Raw genomic sequence first — 20,969 nt, forward strand, 5'->3', positions numbered from 1 at the left:
AGGAAATGTGCTGACAAGGGAGGCAACCCCAGGAGGTGGCAAAGAGCAAGAGCGCGCTGCGAACCCCGCCGGAGTACCCAGCAGAGGAAGAAACCTACAACACAACACAACAGCAACAGAAGCATAGTACAGGATATCACTGTACCTGGTCTTTTAGCTTCCACAGAGTGAAAAAGAAGAGGACAAGAGGAAGACAAGGAAAACTGTGCTTCATCTCTGAAAGAAGCAGCATTCCTTCTGAAGTGAAACTACTTTATACGTTAGGGTTTCAGAAGCTGCTCAGTAAAAAAACTGCAAGCCAGAGACCCTGATATTTCTAAACACTGATGCCTTGTTTTCATATAGTCCTGTCACTTAATCTTCATAAAAACTCTGTGACATGAGCAGGGCAGATACTAGTATTACTCTGTCACAGATGACAAAAACAAGGCTCGGAAAGGTGAAGTACTTTGTCCTAAGCCACAAGGTAAGTGTCTGCCGAAGTCCACCCTCACCAACCCTCATATAAGATATGGCTGCTCAGCCTCCATGTTCTAGAATACAGTGTTTGACTTACCTAGAAAATAAAAAACTATCCAAGGAAGGTGATATTGAAGGAGGAAACAGATAGAACAGGCTCCGTCTTGAAAGCAGGACTCCATCTTAGGCTGGACTGTGGACTTTGAGCTATATGCCCAGTATCTATGAAAATGACATACCAACTGGAAAACCAGGCCCCCAGATGGAAGAACCCAGGGCTCATACCTAGACTCTCCATTGCCTAAAAGAATACCCTAATTATCTGTGTAACCAAATAGAATCATAAATTCTTCTATGCTTATTGGGGTATGACCACAGGCCTATTGATAATTGTCCACTGTTAACTACCTAGGCCTAAGGCATATGAATCATGGGTTAACTTTGACTGTATCTTTCTTTTCCTTTGTTCAGACTAGTTTCAGGGAATTTGGGGAGGTGGGTTTGGGCACGTACACTTAGGGTTTATAAGGTTTTCACAAAAACTGGTCGGGGTCCTTGGTGAAGAGGAGACTCTGCCATGGGCCCGCTGGTGTAATAAACTGCACTCCACTATCTGCATTGTTCTTCTGAGTGAGTTTGTCTCCTGGAACATGTGGCTACAACAATATTTCTTGAGAAAACCCAAGAAGAGATGCAGTATTTCCCTGGGTAGAAGTTGTCATAAATGACCTACCTGGTGGCACTGCCAGGCAACAAGGAGCACATGCCCACGATACAGCCCTTCCCTGCAACCCACCCCCAAAACAAATGACACTTTAACTTTCTTCCTGCCATGCTTTCAAATCTGCCTCTGCCTGCAAGGTGGCCCTCAAGCTTCCTCTTATATGTACCTGAGCTGCAGTTCCACGGACAGTGGATTTTGAAGACTACACGAGAAGCTCCAGTGCCCCCGCTTAGCTGGGTAAGGGAACTCCAGGCGTTCATTCTCTAAGAACAAGACTACGGCTCTTGAACTAGGGACAGAGATGGGGAGACTTGGTTATGCCTACAGGAAACTAAGCAGAGATAGAAAGTAAAATGAAGAAAAAGGAAAGCTGAATGAAAATTACAGCACAATACAGTATCTAAGAGCATTTCTCAAATCTTAGATCTCATCAAATTATTCAAGGAGCTTAATAACAGTGATGGTTCTCTGTCTCCACTCCTCAAAATTCTGTATCAAATATGGGGTGGGACCTGGAAGGTGCATTTCTAAGAAGCTTTCCGGGGAATTCTGTTCCAAATAGTCCATATGCCAGTATGAAAAATAGTCTTGGAACTTTCAAGAAGAAAGGTCAATTAACTGGAGGGATATATCAGAAGCCCTAAAATGAGCACTAAAGAAGCAGAGAAGCACACTGGCAAAGTGTTGCAGACAAGCACCCAGGGCCTGCGATTATTTGTACATTTCATGTATAAACCATCTGACTAGAGAACAGTATTTCAATATGCATGTGGTATGACAGAACTGCTGAAGAGGAAAGGTGCTTCTGCATCCGAGATGTGATGTGCTTAGTCCCTCAGTTGTGTCTGACTCTTTGCGACCCCATGGACTGCAGCCCGCCAGGCTCCTCTGTCCATGGGGATTCTCCAGGCAAGCAACTGGAGTGGGTGGCCATACTCTCCTCCAGGGGATCCTCCCAACCCAGATCTCCCGCACTGCAGGCGGATTCTTCACTGTCTGAGCCACCAGAGAAGCCCAAGAATACTGGAATGGGTAACTGAAATGGGTGTTTTCAACTCTACATGGGATAGAGTATGATTAGCATACACAAGTAAGAATGTGTTTGCATCACATTTCTAACTGGTGAGAGCAAGCTTTAATGCAGGAGGAAGACTTTGAATTCAGAAGTTTACTTTCAACTCTGCCATTTGACAGACAGTCGTTTGCCGCTCTAGCTTCCAAGCTTTAAGTGGAATCTACAACCTACCCCAAGAGACAACTGTCAAGAGTGAATAATTATATTTTAATAAAGCCCTCTGTAAAGTGTAATGCAACAAACAGCAAAACCAGCATAAAGATAGAGAACTGGACATTACTTTCTTAAACATGCATGACAGACTTTTTGCAGGCAGCTTGATGAGAAGTTAACAATGATGGCAACTTGAGTGTCACAAAGTCCCCATTTGACAGACAGTCGTTTGCCGCTCTAGCTTCCAAGCTTTAAGTGGAATCTACAACCTACCCCAAGAGACAACTGTCAAGAGTGAATAATTATATTTTAATAAAGCCCTCTGTAAAGTGTAATGCAACAAACAGCAAAACCAGCATAATGATAGAGAACTGGACATTACTTTCTTAAACATGCATGACAGACTTTTTGCAGGCAGCTTGATGAGAAGTTAACAATGATGGCAACTTGAGTGTCACAAAGTCCAGTGGCATGCCAGAGAGAAGTGGGAATCAGCTGACTGGTGAAATCAGGAGAACTCACAGGACATTCCAGAGGAATGTGAGAAAACATCCTTTTCTCTAATGATGGCAAAGGGTAAGGAAGAAAGGAGAGACGGCTCAGCAATCCAGGGCAAAGCTCTATTTTACACAAGTTACCCCACCTAGTAAGGTGTTGAAGGTGTTCGCTGCACTTAGGCTAAGTCACAGTGAGAGCCCAACAACTTCTTATTTAACTGCTGCTCACAGTGGTAACCTGGGACTTCTGCTCAAGAAAACAGCAATCTCACACTGAGAACTCAGGAGAGGATATGTGGGGGCTTCTTCAAAGAGGGTTGGCCAAGAAAAGGGACAGTGGCCTACTTGTGTGTCCAGGAATCTGGGGCTTGGCTTAGCTACTTTTAGAGAAGGAAGAATATGTGCGCTATGGACTTCTGTTTTTGATGGGGGATAGGGGTGGGGGGTGGGAGATCATAGTAAGGGACATAAGGTGGCATTTCCTACTGCAGTTCACTCTGAAAAACATCAATTCTGTTTCAGGTCAATGAAGAGACAAAGACACTGACCCAAACAGAAGGTGAGGGGAATAAATGCCCACAGAAGCCGGATGTGGCAGTAGCAGTTGCCATCCTGGCTAACGCAGAAGCCAGTTCATTTCTGGGGGTCAGGTGGAAAAACTGCAAAGAAAACAGGTTAACTAGAATTTCTGATTCCTCCTGTATCCCACATTCCCTATATCTCACCCTGAACTTGTTATCAGAAGCTTAACTTTGCTTATATAAAGAGTCCCTTTAAAAGGAAAGAAGTGGGGAGGTTATTTGCTATGTTAGGTCAAGAAAAAGCTTTTGAGCATAGAGACATTTTATCTTTAATATCCTGCTCATCAAGAAGTTCTGCTAGTGATGGTGGATCCTTATACGTCAGAGAAGAAAACCATCTGATCCTCTTTTAGTTCTCTGATATACCTGGCAACATTTATGTGACTAGTTCTCTGCTGTTCTATTCTCTGCTGTTCTCAGCAGCAGAGAATAAAAATGACAGGTAAGAATGCATGTTCTATAGGGCCTCTTAAAAGAAAATCTACCTCAAATATGAAAAACGTAGTATCTAGTCCTAAAATGTATATAGGCTATACCTTAGTACATCATGTACAATTACAGAAAACAAGAGGAACGAATGTAGAAAAATCCAGGCAGGCCAAAGAGGGTGGGGCAAGAGTCCAAACCCAAATGTAATGCTATGAGAACAAGGCATGCGTGTCCACTTTAGAGGACATGTGATGTAAGAAAAGAAACTGAGGATGAAAGCAACGTACTGTAAAAAGAATTTGAACATTAATATGATAAAGTGAGATATATTTTATTAAGCAGTTATTTCTGGAATCAATTTCCCTATGCATTAGTTATTGGGAATTTAGTTATTAGTTGTGTGGTTCTCACCATTAAAAATAAAGCTGAATATAAGGAAAATAATGATATTTAAAATATGTTTCAGTAAAGAGAAGAATGGACATTTAACAGGGAAGCCATGTATAATGTTGTATAGGACAAACTAAATTATAGCTAACATGAAACTTGACAGCAGAAAAAATAGCCTTTGCTAAGAGAAGGGGGGTAAGGAGCAGGTGACGGACAGCAAACTGGCCTCTGAAATGCCACACTAACAGGTCTTCAAGCTACCTATCAGCAACTGGGAGTGGGTCAAGAGGGAATCTACTTCCATAAACAAAACAGTGAATGGGTTCTTTTCAAAGAAAAGACAAGAAGTGTGATCATGGAGCAGTAGAAACAATGAATCCTATTTACATGAGCAAGGAATAAGTCAATCAATAGGGTATACATGAAAAGAAAACAGAAGAGGTGACAGAAAGACAGTAAGATTTACTACATTCCTAAGAAAATGATATGTTAATGATAGTAGAATTGGGTAACATTGGCTGCAGAGAAACAATTTTGAATATGCAAACATAACAAGCATATAACTGAAATTACTGTGTTGACACTACATGTGAAACCATCTGTTAAATGGCAAGTCTGTGCATCTGTCAGGTGGGTGATTACTAAGGGCAATGGCCAGGTCTGCATACCGTAATCCACAGAGACATTTAATAGCTTTTTAAGCCAAGCTGTCTTATTGCTCTGCCCAGAAAATTCTAGGAAATGTTGGTAACAGCAATATGGTAACAATTGCTTAACTTGAATTGTAAGCATTTTTGATTTACTTGTCTATACTCTTTGCCAGAAGTGCAAATAAGCAGGAGTGGTTACTGAAGCAGAAGAGAGGAGAAGCAGAGGCCATGAATAATCCATCAGCTGGAGCATTAGCTCCTGAACACCTAGTATCTGACTCTCTTGGCTGATTATAAACGCTCCACAGTTGATAACACTCTATCTTCATGTAACTACACTCCACAGTTGATAACACTCTATCTTCATGTAACTAACATTTAATTATTAGAAGTACATAATTACTTGTTTAAGAATATAAATGAGTTACTATTAGGAAGAAAGTTTAGGTCACTTAAGACTATTGGGAAGTTAAAACTATGAGTTGCTGGTTAAATGGAAAGGAAAGAAGGAAGAAATACAGGTTATTATGATTTATAGAAAGGATGTTGAAGCCAATGAAGAGTAACTTTTCCTTACTCCAGAAACAACTAAGAATGACAAGGGGCAATATGTCACGTTAGGATTTACTTGCCTGTTTTTGACTTTTTCTTTTTTTAAAGAAATGTGGCCACTCTAAAAAGAGATCATGTAAAAGTATCAGATTGTTTTACATCCTTCCTACACAGAAAGTGTAAACAGACATCTTCAAGGAGTAAATGAGCTTAAAAGAAAAATTCTGTGGATCTGTAACAAGAACAACACCCTTAGCTTAGTCAATTTTCATTAAAAACTTAACTATGTGCATTTTTTTAATGTATAAACCACATGCTAATAAAAAGTTAAAAACAATCACTAGTTAAAAAACAAATGAAACTGTCTAAATAAATCCTGAAAAACCAAGTGTTTTGACAGGGATTTCAGAGTAATAGAAGACAAAGAAAACACCAGGATAATGCTAATAGATAAGTGCATTCCATGAGGCTAAAGTACCCCATAATGCTGGTGGTAAGTTACTGGGACTGGAAAACTGAAATCTGAATCTTCTTGGTGGGTACCAGTACTCTGCCTCATGGTGACATTAACAATAATGGACTTTTAAAAAGCAAAAAACATACTGGAAAACAATTCCCTTCTCCAATACCAGACAATGAAAGAGAGCTGTGGATTTATAGCCATGGTAATGATGGTTTCCTCCCTCCAGTTCTTATAAGAAGCTGGCCTGGCTGGGCATCTGCCTCAGACCCTCAGAAGAGCACTCATCTCCCTGAACCATTGGACTCAGCACACTTGGGAAGTCCATTAATGCAAGTGGACTGGGTAGGAACAAATTTGTTACTTTACCCTGGTCCGACAAAGATTGGACTGGGAATGAATTTATGTCCCTCACTTCCCCAACAGTCCCACTACAAAGATGGAGCTGTCCAGAGTTTATGGTGCTGAATTCAAACAAGGAACCAGAAAAATATAACTGAGGTGCAGACCATAGCCACACCAGCCAAATCTCAGAGGGAACTGAGACTTCAGGACTTAGTGTAATCAGTCTCCTTTTTTCAATTCTGTATATTTGGGGTATGTTTCCCACAAGTAACCAAATTCCTATAGTACAAGTGAATTTTATTTGGGCTATATTGATACGCTGTGGAGTTCCATCTTTAGCAATAATACACGTGTGAGAAAGAAAAGTTGACTGAAGCTTGTTAATGCTGACATTGTTTTATTTTTGTCTATTTAAATGCTTACCTCTTTGACACTATGTGTTACTGCCCATATTAGAAAAACTCTTGACATCACCTGGAAAGAAGTCAGGACAACAGAAGACGGAACAATTCCTGAAAGAAAATTTAGGATGGGTAAATAAATGTATTGTAGTGAGTTTCAAAATGTAATAGATTTCCTAAAACATCCACATTTTAATGTTTAAAGCCATCATGAGCGTCTACATTGCTATATAGACTATGTTTTTCAGTGTAGTCAATATTAAAACTTTTTCCTCCCTCAAAACAATAATATTGTTAATGGTAATTGCAAATCATGGAATCTAGGTAACTTTCCTAGGTCTTTCAAAGTCACTGACAAAGTACAGTATTTTTTAATACTTTTACAGGCAGAGAAAATAAAACTACTGCTTAATGCTTAAAATTAGACATTGAAAGCTCATTTTACAATATGGGTTTCAGAAATTAATAGGCAACTATGGAAAGGAAAATCAATAGTTTGTGTCAACAGAATGTTGAAAGCTCCTGGCTTTCAGACTGGATATGATACACTAACAGTCAGGTTGGCATTTTTTATATTTTGCCAACAAGCAGACAAACTCAAAGTTTATACACCATTTTTTCTCACCTTATTCATTAGGGTAAGCACTGGTACAATTATCTTTCCAATGTCCTCAAGTTATAACGCTAGAATCATGTTTAGTTATTTTTGATAATTATCAAGTTCTGCTAAGTTTACATTTCTTTGGCTTCTCCCTTCAATTCCTACAACCAGTCTGTATCTAGAGACCAGCCACCACCATTATATAAAAATCTTCCCTCCTTTAATTCATTTTAAACCGAGTAATAATTCATTATCTAAAAATATTCTCTTCTCTCTGTAACTTCACATTGGCAAGGAACTGCTACAAAAATAAAATCTGGAAGCAGAATATGGGTATCCAGTCCAATAACCCCTCCACCATTTCTCTCTGGTCATACTGCTATTAGTAACTAGACTTACCAACTTCCCAGACCTGTCAAGTTGCATGTGGGCAACTCCACACTTGCCAGGAACCCCTTATCACAGGCAGTAAATTCTTCATCCACTTTAAAACTAACCTTATCTTCAATACATTCAATGGACTATCCCTGATCAATTTTCATTCTTCCAAGCCCTCTAAAATCACTCAGACTTCTGGGCATTTATATAGCTGGACAAACTACAACTTGCCAAAAGACATATGTGCAATCATATGAAGCTAAAATTACCTCTATAGGTTTGGCTACGAAAGAAATTATTTTATATCTCATTAAGAAAAAGAGATGCTACATCCTATTAGAATGAGTTTTAAAGATGTGGGCTTTGAAGAGGTACGGTTTGGTTTTCAAAAGCAAGTAAAATGGACATGTCAAGCACAATGCTTGGCATATAAAGATGCTCAATAAACCTTTATAGAATGAATGAAAATCAAAGTGTTAGCCATTCAGTTGCGTCCAACTCTTTGTGACCCCCATGGACTACAGTCTGCCAGGCTCCTCTGTCCATGGGATTTCCCAGGCAAGAATACTGGAGTGGGGAATAATGGAGTGCCATTTCCTTCTCCAGGGAAACAGAATGAATATAAAAATATAAACATATGGACATATAAATATATGGAATAGAACTGAGAGTCTGGAAGTAAACCCTCACATTCATATTCACTTGATTTTTCAACAAGAGTGCCAAGACAAATCAGTGGAAAAATATTTGTCTTTTCAACCAATGGTTCTGGGATAACTGAATATCCACATGGTAAAGAATGGAGCTGGGACACTTTCTTAGACCAAATATAAAAAATCACTCCAGATGGATCAAAGATCTAAATGTAAGAGGCAAAATAACTCTTTGAAGAAAACACAGATGTAAATTTCTGTGATTCTGGATTAGGCCATGGTTTATCAGATATGAAAACAAAAGCACAAGAAATAAAATTGGGCTTTATCAAAACTAAAAACGTATGTGTCTCAAAGGACATTAAGACAGTGAAAAGAAAACCCACAGGAGAAAGTATCTACAAATATATATGTATAATCTGGAGCTTATATGTAAAATATATAAAGAGCTCTTATAATTCAATAATAAAAGAAAACCCAATTTAAAAGTGAGCAAAGGATTTGAGTAGACATTTTTCCAAAGAAAATATGCAAATGGTCAATAAGCACATGAAGAGGTGCTCAACATCATTAGAGAAATGAAAATTAAAGTCATAATGAGATAGATACACTTCACATCCACTAGGAAAGTGAAAGTGAAAGTAAAGTTGCTCAGTCCTGTCTGACTCTTTGCGACCCCATGGACTGTAGCCTACCAGGCTCCTCTGTCCATGGGATTTTCCAGGCAATAGTACTGGAGTGGATTGCCATTTCCTTCTCCAGGGGATCTTCCCAACCTAGGGATCGAACCCCGGGTCTCCTGCGTTGTAGACAGACGCTTTACCATCTGAGCCACCAGGGAAGTCCATCCACTAGGAGGGCCACCATTACAAAGACATATAATAACAAAATTAAACCAGTCAATCTTAAAGGAAATCAACCCTGAATAGTCATTGGAAGGACTGTTGTAAAAGCTGAAACTCCAATACTTAGGCCATCTGATTTGAAGAGCAGACTCACTGGAAAAGACCCTGATGCTGGAAAAGACCCTGGTGCTGGGAAAGACTGAAGGCAAAAGGAGATGGGGGCAGCAGAGGATAAGATGGTTACATAGCATCACTGACTCAATGGACACAAATTTGAGCAAACTCCGTGGGATTCTGGAGGATAGAGGAGCCTGGTGTGCTATAATCCATGGGCTCACAAAGAGTCAGACATGACTTAGGCAACTGAACAACAACAACATAATAACAAGTATTGGTGAGGATGTGAAGCTGGAACCCTCATACATTGCTGACGGGATTAGGAAATAGTGCGGCCACTCTGGAAAACAGTCTGCCTCAAAATGCTCAAAATGTTAAATACAGAATTATCCTATGACCCAGAAATTTCACTCTTAGAATATATATACCCAAGAGAAATGAAAACATGTATCAGTTCAGTTCAGTCACTCAGTCATGTCCAACTCTTTGTGACCCCATGAATCGCAGCATGCCAGGCCTCCCTGTCCATCACCAACTCCTGGAGTTCACTCAGACTCACGTCCATCGAGTCGGTGATGCCATCCATCCAGCCATCTCATTCTCTGTCATCCTCTTCTCCTCCTGCCCCCAATCCCTCCCAGGATCAGAGTCTTCTCCAATGAGTCAACTCTTCACATAAGGTGGCCAAAGTATTGGAGTCTCAGCTTTATCATCAGTCCTTCCAATGAACACCCAGGACTGATGTCCTTTAGAATGGACTGGTTGGATCTCCTTGCAGTCCAAGGGACTCTCAAGAGTCTTCTCCAACACCACAGTTCAAAAGCATCTATATATATATACCCATACAAAAACTTTTATACCAATGTTTATGCTGCTGCTGCTAAGTCGCTTCAGTCATGTCCGACTCTGTGCGACCCCACTGATGGTAGCCCACCAGGCTCCCCTGACTCTGGGATTCTCCAGGCAAGAACACTGGAGTGGGTTGCCATTTCCTTCTCCAATGCATGAAAGTGAAAAGTGAAAGTGAAGACGCTCAGTCGTGTCCGACTCTTCGCAACCCCATGGACTGCAGCCCACCAGGCTCCTCCATCCATGGGATTTTCCAGGCAAGAGTACTGGAGTGGGGTGCCATTGCCTTCTCCGACCAATGTTTATAGTGGTATTTATATTAGCCCCAAAGTAGAAATATTAAAAATGTCCATCAACAGATGAAGGGCTAAATAAAATGTGGCATAGCATACAATGGGACATTAGAAATAAAATAGTAATAGAAAAAAGAAATGAAGTAATGATACATGCTACAATATTAATGAACCTTAAAACATGATGCTGAGTGAAGAAGCCAGTTACAAAAGAGCATGTATTATATAATTCAATTAAGATGAAATACCCAGAGTAGGCAAAATTATACAGACAGAAAGGAGATTAGTAGTGACCTGGGCCTAGGAGGTTAGGAAGAAAATGGAAAGTAATTGTCAGTAGGTACACAGTTTTGTTTTGGGGTAATGAAAATGTTCTAAAATTGATTATGTTCTAAAACTGTACACTCTAAATGAATGAAGCGAATGGTATGTGAATAAACCTTTTATTTAAACAAATGCACAAATGAAGTATAGAGCCTGATGGTGTAATATGTAATACTGCTAAAGAAGCTAATTAGTAAGTCAAACATTAAGTGAATATACTTAGCCAGATCACAATTCCAATAAGAAAAACTAAAAAAGATTGACAATCAAAGGTTTTCCTAAATGAGTTATCAAGTACTTGTCACTTAAGGAAAGACCACCACTCTTTCTAGCTTCTTTTTTTTTTTTTAACTCATGGACCAGCTCATCATGTAAAAATTAGTATTTTTTTCCTTTAATTTCTGCTCTTCTTTTATCACTGAAACAACAGGCTAGACAGCTAATGGTTTGAGCAGTACTCTAGGGCTGCTGCTATATTTGGTTGGGGATCAAAAAAATCCAGGATCTGGACCTCAGACTTCCAAGTTCAAAAATCTGATTTTATGTCACTTAAGAGCAAGAATTAGTCTCTTGGGAAAAACCAACTCATTAATCAAATTCATAGGAGACTAGCTAACAAACCAAAATGTCAATTTATTCACTTGTAATAGATGCACAGCCTTTATAATAACTGAATGACTAGGATTTGAGAGACCCTCATCTAGGGGTGCATTTTTTGCAAAATTGCTTTGGAAGTGTGATTTTAAACAGAGGGGTTTGGGAGATCTGGAGATGAGTATCATCGTTCAACTATATACAGCTTTACTAATTATCCCTTCTCTACTACAAAGCTCCCTTTCCTAGGAAACATGGATATTTATATGTTTCCTTTTCAAAAGCACTAAACAAGAATTATTTGACTGCTTTCCTTAACAAGTAAGTTTGGGTGACCAAAAATAAAGATTTACTTTTTTGGTAAATTTCCCACCAGTCTTTTCTTCTGTTTTTAAATACAGTTCAACTTCTATTGTTTATACTCTTGTTGCTTGCTTTTCTCATTTAACATTTTAAGAAATTTTCTATCTTACAACATACTAAAAATATTTTAACTTGAGTCATAATATCCCTTTGAGTGGAATGTATTTGTTTATCTCTTCTCCTTCTGTGAGACATATATATTGTTCCAATTTCTTGATACTATAAATGAAGTAATTAAGTATTAAAAATAACACTTAAAATTTTTTTGAGGCTTAGACCCTTTTTTTAAAAAAAAAGGATTATTTCCTTGGGACACTTCCCAGAAGTGTAACTACTAGGTCAAATGGCATGAATGCCTTTAGAGCTCTTGAAATATACCACCAAATTGCTTTCCAAAAAGGTTGTATCAATATATACTCCTACCAGCAGCATGGAAGCGTGCCTGCTTTAGCACTGCCTCAGCAGTAAATTTAAATTTGAGTAAGTTAGGAAATAAAAAGCCGATCAATGCTTTCTAATTTGACACAGATGTACAGATGTTTTTAGCTTTGCCTGCAGGTGCTCCTATATGCCTGTTCCAGAGAATCTTGTTATTTAGGCACCTGAAATTCTTCCAAGTGATGCCATCTATACCAACTCTCACTTTACTTAGTTTCTACAGCACAGAACCTACCTCAACCAGTCACCCAGTATACAGCACTTCTGACCCTCATGACAGCAGATCTTTTCTCGACTTGTAACAGTCAGTCCCACTGTGATCACATCTGTTATACCATTACCCTTTATTTGAACACAGTGCTCGTTAACATAGCATATTAAAACTACCCAAACTGCACACTTTTGCTGTGGATGACTGCTTCAACTGGCTGTTTCCAAATGACAAAGAGAGATTCTACAACCTGATCAGTAAGCTATTACTAGATCAAAATTCATTCAAAATGATTACTAGGTATATATTGTTGTTGGGTGGTTTAGTAGCTAAGTTGTGTCTCTTTTTGCGATCCCATGGACTATAGTTAGCCAGGTTCTTTGGTCCATGAGATTTATCTATTGGACAGAAGTATTGAGAGGAACCTATCACTTAATTCAACAAATATTTTTGGAGTACCTACTCTGTACTGTTCTTCATGCTGGGGGTACAACAGGAAAGGAAAAGTCCCTGCTCCCATGAACTTACACTCTCAGGCTATAACTGATTTGCTTTGGAATAGCTTTTATTTTTAGCACATTTTCCCTGAAGTTGATGTGGGGCTAGTAAAACATTTGTAAACAGGAAAATGGCATGACTGCTTCTCAGTTTCAGAAAGATATCTCTGTCAGCACTGCAAATCTTTGGCAAAGCAAGGTTATAAATTGAGAAATAATTATGAGAATTTATGTTGAAAGGGTGATGAACTTTTGAAGCAAAACACTGGCAGGTAAAAGAAACGCAGGCACTTATGTGTGGATGTGTTAAGCAAAAGCTGTATAAAGGGGAGCTGGCCATCAGTTTCTCATTTCTCCTGAACCAGGGTGCTACGAGGATGCTCCAACCACCTGATCCCTGCGAAGCTGAGTAGCACTGAGAAATCCTTCCTGCCTGATGCATCCCTCACATGGGCCAGGTTAGTGGGACTGGAGACTAGCTACACATGACCAAGACCAGGATGAAAGCAAAGTACAGGAAAGGCAACACAGGCCAGGAGCAGAGCAGGGTAGTGTTCAGATGGAGCCCACTACCAAAGAAAGACAGGAGTCACAAAGTTGGTGCCAGCAATTAAATTAAATGTGGAAACTGAAATCAGAATCTCCCTACCCAAATTCCAAATCCACTGAACTAAAAATAATGAACATTAAATAACAACAACAAAAATGGCTAGCAGTAACCAGAAAGGAATCGGGTAAAACATTATGTCACACATTTTAAAAAATGCTAGCCAAGAAAGAAGGGATTATTGCATACCTCCTACTCTGTCCTCAACCCCCAAAAGTGATACTGGTGAATCAAAAAAATTGCAAGAATCTCCACTAACAGGCCTAGATTTGGAGAGAAACACAAATTTCTGACTGGAGTGTGACAGACATGGAGGCTGGAAAGTGACGGGGAAATGACTAACTGGGAGCCACTCATTGATGCTAAGCCTTTCAGATCCCCCACAGAGTTGGAAGACTAGTGCAAAGTTCCCTATGGGGACAGGATATACTTTCCCTTTTTTTTTTTTTTTAATTTTATTTTATTTTTAAACTTTACATAATTGTATTAGTTTTGCCAAATTTCTACAGGGTTGAAGAACTCCAGGATGGAGTAATTAAGTCTCAGAAGAAAGAGCTCATGTGTCTTTAAATAAGTAATTCGTTCACCTTGTTCAAAACTTTTAAAGTGTAAAAAGACACACGGAGAAAAGCTTCCCTCCCAAATCCATCCTACCACCACTCAGGTGCCTTTCCTACAGGCAACCAGTTAATGCTTTGTCTATCACTCCAGAGATACAGTTTAGGCAATCAACAGCAAATACGTGAGTCAATGTGTAAAGATACATTTATACACACTCTTCCAATTGTTTCCACGATGGCAGTCTTTACACATATACACTATCACGTGTAAAATACAGCTAGTGGGAAGCTGCTGTATAGCACACGGAGCTAAGCTAGGTGCTCTGTGATGACCTAGATGGGTAGGATGGGGTAGGGTGGAAGTAGGCTCAAGACGAGGGAATATATGTAAACACATGGCTTACTCATGATGTGGTACAGCAGAAACCAACAAAACACTGTAAAGCAATTATACTCCAATGAACAAATAAGAAAAAAAATATCCTGAATATCTTTCTATATCAATACATGCATACAGTTTTAATTATTAAGGCTTGATGTTTTAATATCCATATACTCTCTAAGCCCTACTCCCATATCCTCAGTGTGTAGAAAAATACATAAATCAGGAAAACCTCCATCCTTGAACTGTAGCTCAGAGGGAAAAACAACTGAATCTTAAACATTGTGGAAATGCGGTCAGGGCGGAGTCAGTAACGTTTGTATCAGAGCAAAGAAAATGGCTGGACAGAGCTGCTCACAAGACAAAAGGCACAGCAATCACATGAACACAATGCAAGTAAAATAAAGCATGCATTGTTGGCAGAAGGAGGTCAGACAGATCTGAAGCACAGGAAGGATCTGAGGCACCACTGCTGGCTATGAAGATGGAGAGGCCATGTGCAAAGACGGGAGAGCATCATCCAATTGCCAGGAGCAACCTAAGGACAATAACTAGAAAGGAAATTGGATCTTAGCATTGTAACCACAAGGAACTGAAATCTGCCAATAAGCTTAGAAGCAGATTTCCCCCTAGAGTCTCTAGATAAGAATCCAGCCCAGCTGATACCTTGATTTTGGCTTTGTGAAGTACTAAGCAGAAAACACTCTAGTGGTTAGGATGATAAAGAATCTGCCTGCAATGCAGGAGACCCAGGTTTGATCCCCAGGTTGGGAAGATTCCCTGGAGAAGGAAATGGCAACCTACTCCAGTATTCTTGCCTGGAGAATCCCATGGACAGAGGAGCCTAGCAGGTGAGTCCATGGGGGTCACAAAACGCTGGACATGACTGAATGACTAACACTTCCACTTCCAAGCCAAAAACACACCTGAGCCCACCGAACTTCTGACCTAAGAGCTAATAAACAGGTGCTAATTTAAGCCAAAAAATTAAATTAAAAAAATAAACCAAGCATTGAATTTAGGAGAAAAGTCAAAGATGTAAGCAATTGGAAGGAAGATGATAATTACAGAAGATAGAGACAATCCAACACAAGGATAATTGCTATTCTCAAAGTAGAGAAACCAACAATAGAACAGAAAACGTATTTAAGGGTATAGTTCAAGAAACGAAAGAATTACATTTGTACAGAAAGAACAGTGAAAAAGTAAAACCGAGAACTTTCTTGATTACAAAAATAATACTTCTGGGATCCAAGGAGAAAAAAAAAAAAAAACAAGTTATCTACAAAGTGGCAAGAAAATAAGCCTGGCTTCAAATTTCTCCACAGCAACATTCAATGTCAATAAACGATGAAGCAACACTACTAATACAAAGGTCTGAGGAAAAGAAAGTATGTTCAAGAATATGATACCCAGCCAAGATGTCACTGGCAAAAGGTAGACACCACTAAATATTTAAGAATTTGTCACATAATGCCTATGTGACTGACCCTGAGAAACACACAGTGTCAGAAATTCAGACAAACTAGACATAAATCAAGATAAAGAACTCAGGAGTAGAAAAGTCATGCTAAAGGGGTCCACTGTAGGCAATGAATCCATTCACATACAACACTAAAACTAAACAACTATGGTAATTACGGTCATAGAACAGAGTGTGCTGTGCTGTGCTACGTCGCTTCTGTCATGTCCGACTCTGTGTGACCCCATGGACTGTAGCCTGCTAGGCTCCTCTTCCATGGGATTCTCCAGGTAAGAATACTGGCGTGGATTGCCATTCCCTTCTCCAGAGGATCTTCCCCACCCAGGGATCAAACCTGGGTCTCCTGCATTACAGGCAGATTCTTTACTGTTTGAGCTAGAGGGAAGTCCTAATATTAAATTAGTAACAATTTTAAAATGGGAGTCAGGGAAGAACTGATGGAAGAACAAATAACAATACTAATTCTCTTAACAGAATTAAATATTGCCTAAAATATAGCTAAATGTAAGTTTAATCTAAATTTTTCATAATCTTTTTATTAAACTTTAAGGGACCTTTTGATAAATAATGTTTTTCTCATGGTTAAAGGTTTTACAATGTATTTACTTTTTACAAACCCAGTAATTTTACTGAAAAATAGCATGTATAGCATGAGCTGTACAACTTGATTCTTCTATTCATTAACTTCTTCTTTCTTTGTATGAACATATATGTAAAGAGAATGCTTCCTGAATGATGCTTATCCAATATTAGTCAGGATTAGCACTATTGGTAGAATCTAGAATCATTTTTAAACTTTATGTACTTTTACATATTACTTAAACTCCTTATAAAAAATAAGAGTTAAAAATTTTAAACTAATAAAATCATCATTCTTAACAAGAGACTAAACATTTGGCATCAGCAAAAGATAATTCTGAAATTGAACTAATTCCAATCTTAAACAGAAATTTTCTTAAATATTTTCTCTTAGAGTACAAGCTAATCTTAGGGAAACAGAAAATATTTCTGACCAAAATGAAGAGAAGGGTGGGAGTATGAAATTCAAGGAAGATGTCTGGCTTTTTTTGTTTTTGTTTTTTAAAGGACTGACAGAGAGGCAGTTTTCTTTCCTTTTTTCCTGGGATATAGAAAACTGACCATTCCTCTTGGAGTTGCAGCACCTGACCCCCCAGAAAGCAATTTTCAATATACTTAACATAAGCACACTTACTTTATTGAGCCTCTGACAAAAGAAATTTGTGTCTTACACTGAAATCAATAGCAAAATTATGGTATTCTTAAGATAAGCTCTAGATTTGAGGCTGGCATTCAAAAAGATGTACTGAACTATACGATGGCATTACATTTTGTGTTAAAAGGATAATGTTACTAAATGCTTATTTTTTTCACAAAACAGAAATGAATATAAAATCAGGTACAAGAATACTTCATGTGTCTAGCATTGGGAAGGACTATGTAGTTAGAAAGAAATCTTTTCCCTTTACATGACAAAATTTTAAATACAGAGGTGCTTCTCAAACTGGGGCATGTATATGTGAAAGATGTGCATCAGGGTCCAGTCCAGCAACATCCCACAAGCAATCAAGTATGAACTCAACCCAAAGTAAGTAAGATAGAAAAATAACTTCATGTAGGCAACTCTGCGGAGAAGGCAATGGCAACGCACTCCAGTACTCTTGCCTGGAAAATCCCATGGATGGAGGAGCCTGGGAGGCTGCAGTCCATGGGGTCGCTAAGAGTCGGACACGACTGAGCGACTTCACTTTCACTTTTCACTTTCATGCGTTAGAGAAGGAAATGGCAACCCACTCCAGTGTTCTTGCCTGGAGAATCCCAGGACGGGGGAGCCTGGTGGGCTGCCGTCGATGGGGTCACACAGAGTCGGACATGACTGAAGCAACTTAGCAGCAGCAGCAGGCAACTCTACCCAGGATTTCACAGTGTGAACAGAGTGAGTGGTGGTCTCAGGTCTCCTGGCCATGCTGATTGTGATTTTACAGTCAAAGATAATGTAATAGTCATCCAATGAGGCCCTGAGCACTGAAAAATTGATGCTTTCAAATTGTGGTGCTAGAGAAGACCCTCGAGAGTCGCTTGGACAGCAAGGACATCAAACCAGTCAATCCTAAAGGAAATCAACACTGAATATTCACTGGAAGGGTTGATGCTGAAGCTCTAATACTTCGGCCACCTGATGCAAAGAACCAACTCATTGGAAAAGACTCTGAAGCTGGGACAGACTGGGGGCAGGAGGAGAAGAGGGCAACAGAGGATGAGATGGTTGGATGGCATCATTGACTTGATGGACATGTGTTTGAGCAAACTCCCGGAGATAGTGAAGGACAGGGAAACCTGGCGTGCTGCAGTCCATGGGGGTGGCAAAAAGTTGGACAGACCTAGCGACTGAACAACGAGGCCCCAAATGCAAGCCAACTGCTATATGTGGAAGAGTAAACACTTTCAACACTGGAGGAAAAAGTGCCTGTGCTGGACTCACTGAGAATCAATAGTAAGTTATATTGTATTATATGGACAATTTAAGGTATTTTTCATTGAAATTTTACTTCTGCATAACCAATTCTACTTTAGGAGACAACGTCACAGGATATACATATAATGTATTTTCATGATTCATTAATTTTTCCCTGAAATTCTGAGGGGAAATCCATTTTTACATTAAAACATAAAGAAGGGAACTTCAAAAGTGTTCGATATTTATGGCAAGTTATTTGGTCTTTACTCTCAAACCTCTTACAGTGGAATTACACTTCTTACAGGTATTAGGCAAACTTGTGAAAAGCTGGAAAAGCACTATGATATATAACAAAGATATAAGGTAGGAAGTTGAGCCTACAGAAGATAGGGGTAGGAAAAATAACTTGAAACCGTGGGAGACATTAATACCTAAACAGATATGGAGAAGGCTTGTGCGCTTGCTTGGGGCAGAACCCAAACTTGGCTTAGAGCTCCTTTATGACAGATGTAATGAGAGAAAACAATCCATGTATAATTCAGTGTACATGAAAAAATTGGAACCAACATGCCCAGTTTTTTGAGCCATGTACTTACATGTTAAATGGCTTTGACTATAGTAGTGATTTCAAGTTTACTGGATGTCTTTACATGCCTTTACTGTTTCCTCTGTTTCAGATGGCCAGTGGTCAGAGTTTCTGCCACTAATTAAGAATCTCCACTTAATCGAGGCTCTTACATGTAAAAAGTAACAATAAGCTGGCTGTAAGAGAAGCCTTAGAAGTCTTAGAGACCTCTAAAGGAAATGAGCTCCTGCATGCTTTATCAAATATCCATTTGTGGAATTCCCTGGTGGCTCAGACGATAAAGCGTCTGCCTGCAATGTGGGAGACCTGGGTTTGATCCCTGGGTCGGGAAGATCCCCTGGAGAAGGAAATGGCAACCCACTCCAGTACTCTTGCCTAGAAAATTCCATGGATGGAGGAGCCTGGTGGGCTACAGTCCATAGGGTCACAAAGAGTCGAACATGACTGAGTGATTTCACTTTCTTTACTTTGGGGGTCTCTATTTTTTAACAAAGTTACTGGAAGTCTAATCTCTGAATGAGAGCAAAATATAAACGTGAAAAAAAAATGACATATTTCCAACCATTCTGAGGATAACACAAAACGGTGACACATTTTGAAAAAAGATGAAAACATAGAAGTATTAGAAGCCATTCTCAAAGAGGACACAAAAAGTCAGTGTAAGTCATGGAAACTTACTCAAACATCTGTATTATAGTCAGTATTTTTATAGTAAATTACCATCTGATTAGGTTTAGTGGTCACTGCAGGTGTTTTAGATCAAACTGTTAATTGTAGCTTTGAAATGGGGATAGTTCATATATTTTTCCCTAGCGAAGCTACATAATAAGTTTTTCTTAAAAAAAAAAAAAAAAGACTTATTAGTATCTCTATTTTTAAACTTACTAAGTTTTGTCTCAATATACTTCTGAAAATTCTATTACATAAAGCTTTCTCAAAAGGCTGAACCCAATCTGTCATTTACTGGAAATAATGCAAGATCTAACAAGTTTGAGAGTAAAATCATTTCCTTACTACTTTAAAAAACCAACAATCAAAGGATCTCACTTAAGCAAACCAAAAAATACACTTCTATCAAACCATGTTCTCAGAGTTCTACCAAACCCTGTGGGTAGGGAAGGAATACTAAAGTTTAATTTCACTAGAAAGTTGTGAAAGAAGGCTTCCTTGGGAAAGATTCTCTATTTAAAAGAGCAAGTAACCACAAGGGTTATTCAAATACGGTGATCTTTAGCTAAGAAAATCTTAACTGTCACCGCTGGAAAGGATCTAAGAGATCAAGTTCAATTCAGTACATGACAGATGAAGAAAGTGAGGTCTGAAGAAGTAAAGTGACTGCCAAGCTTATATGATAACCGAATACAACAAATTAATATTTATGTTTAAAATTTGGTGATTATTCTCAAAAAAGTTAATTATTGGTCAACATATAACAGAATTAAAGTATTTTCAACCAATATGACAACAGGTTAACATTCGAAGCATATAAAGAAATAATTGTTTCTGTCTTTTAAAAATATCAAGACCCTAATGGGCAAATAAAACAAACAGCATAAGTAAATAATTCACATAATATTATAACAACATAATAAACATACAGAAGTATACATAATTTCATAATTAGCAAAAAAAGTAATAAACAAGAGTGGGATTCCCTAGTGGCCCAGTGGTAAAGAATCTGCCTGCCAATGTAGAGATGCAGGTTTTATCCCTGGGTCCAGAAGATCCTCTGGAGAAGGAAATAGCAACCCACTCCAGTATTCCTGCCTGGGAAATCCCAGGGACAGAGAAGCCTGGTGGGATGCAGTCCATGAGGTTGTAAAAGAGTCAGACACAACTGAGCGACTGAACAGTAATGATAAACAAGAGTAATTTATCATTTTATATGATTATCTTAGTGAATATTAAAAATAATCCTTTGCAATTCAATTTGGCAATATTTTTAAGAGTTAAATGAATCTTTATACTCTGGATTAGTAATTATATGTGAAAATAT

At 38.8% G+C, this 20,969-nt stretch overlaps 1 protein-coding gene across 1 annotated transcript in view; it reads right to left on the bottom strand.

The window, feature by feature from the left end:
* The window catches only part of HACD2 (3-hydroxyacyl-CoA dehydratase 2), an 89,378-nt gene that overhangs the window by 24,529 nt on the left and 43,880 nt on the right, over positions 1–20,969 (bottom strand). The window contains exon 4 of the mRNA XM_061408003.1: positions 6,739–6,827. Within this exon, the coding sequence (XP_061263987.1) occupies positions 6,739–6,827 (89 nt within the window). The remainder of the gene's footprint in view (positions 1–6,738; positions 6,828–20,969) is intronic.

The sequence above is a fragment of the Bos javanicus genome, chromosome 1 (genome assembly GCF_032452875.1).
Source record: "Bos javanicus breed banteng chromosome 1, ARS-OSU_banteng_1.0, whole genome shotgun sequence".
NCBI classification, from domain to species: domain Eukaryota; kingdom Metazoa; phylum Chordata; class Mammalia; order Artiodactyla; family Bovidae; genus Bos; species Bos javanicus.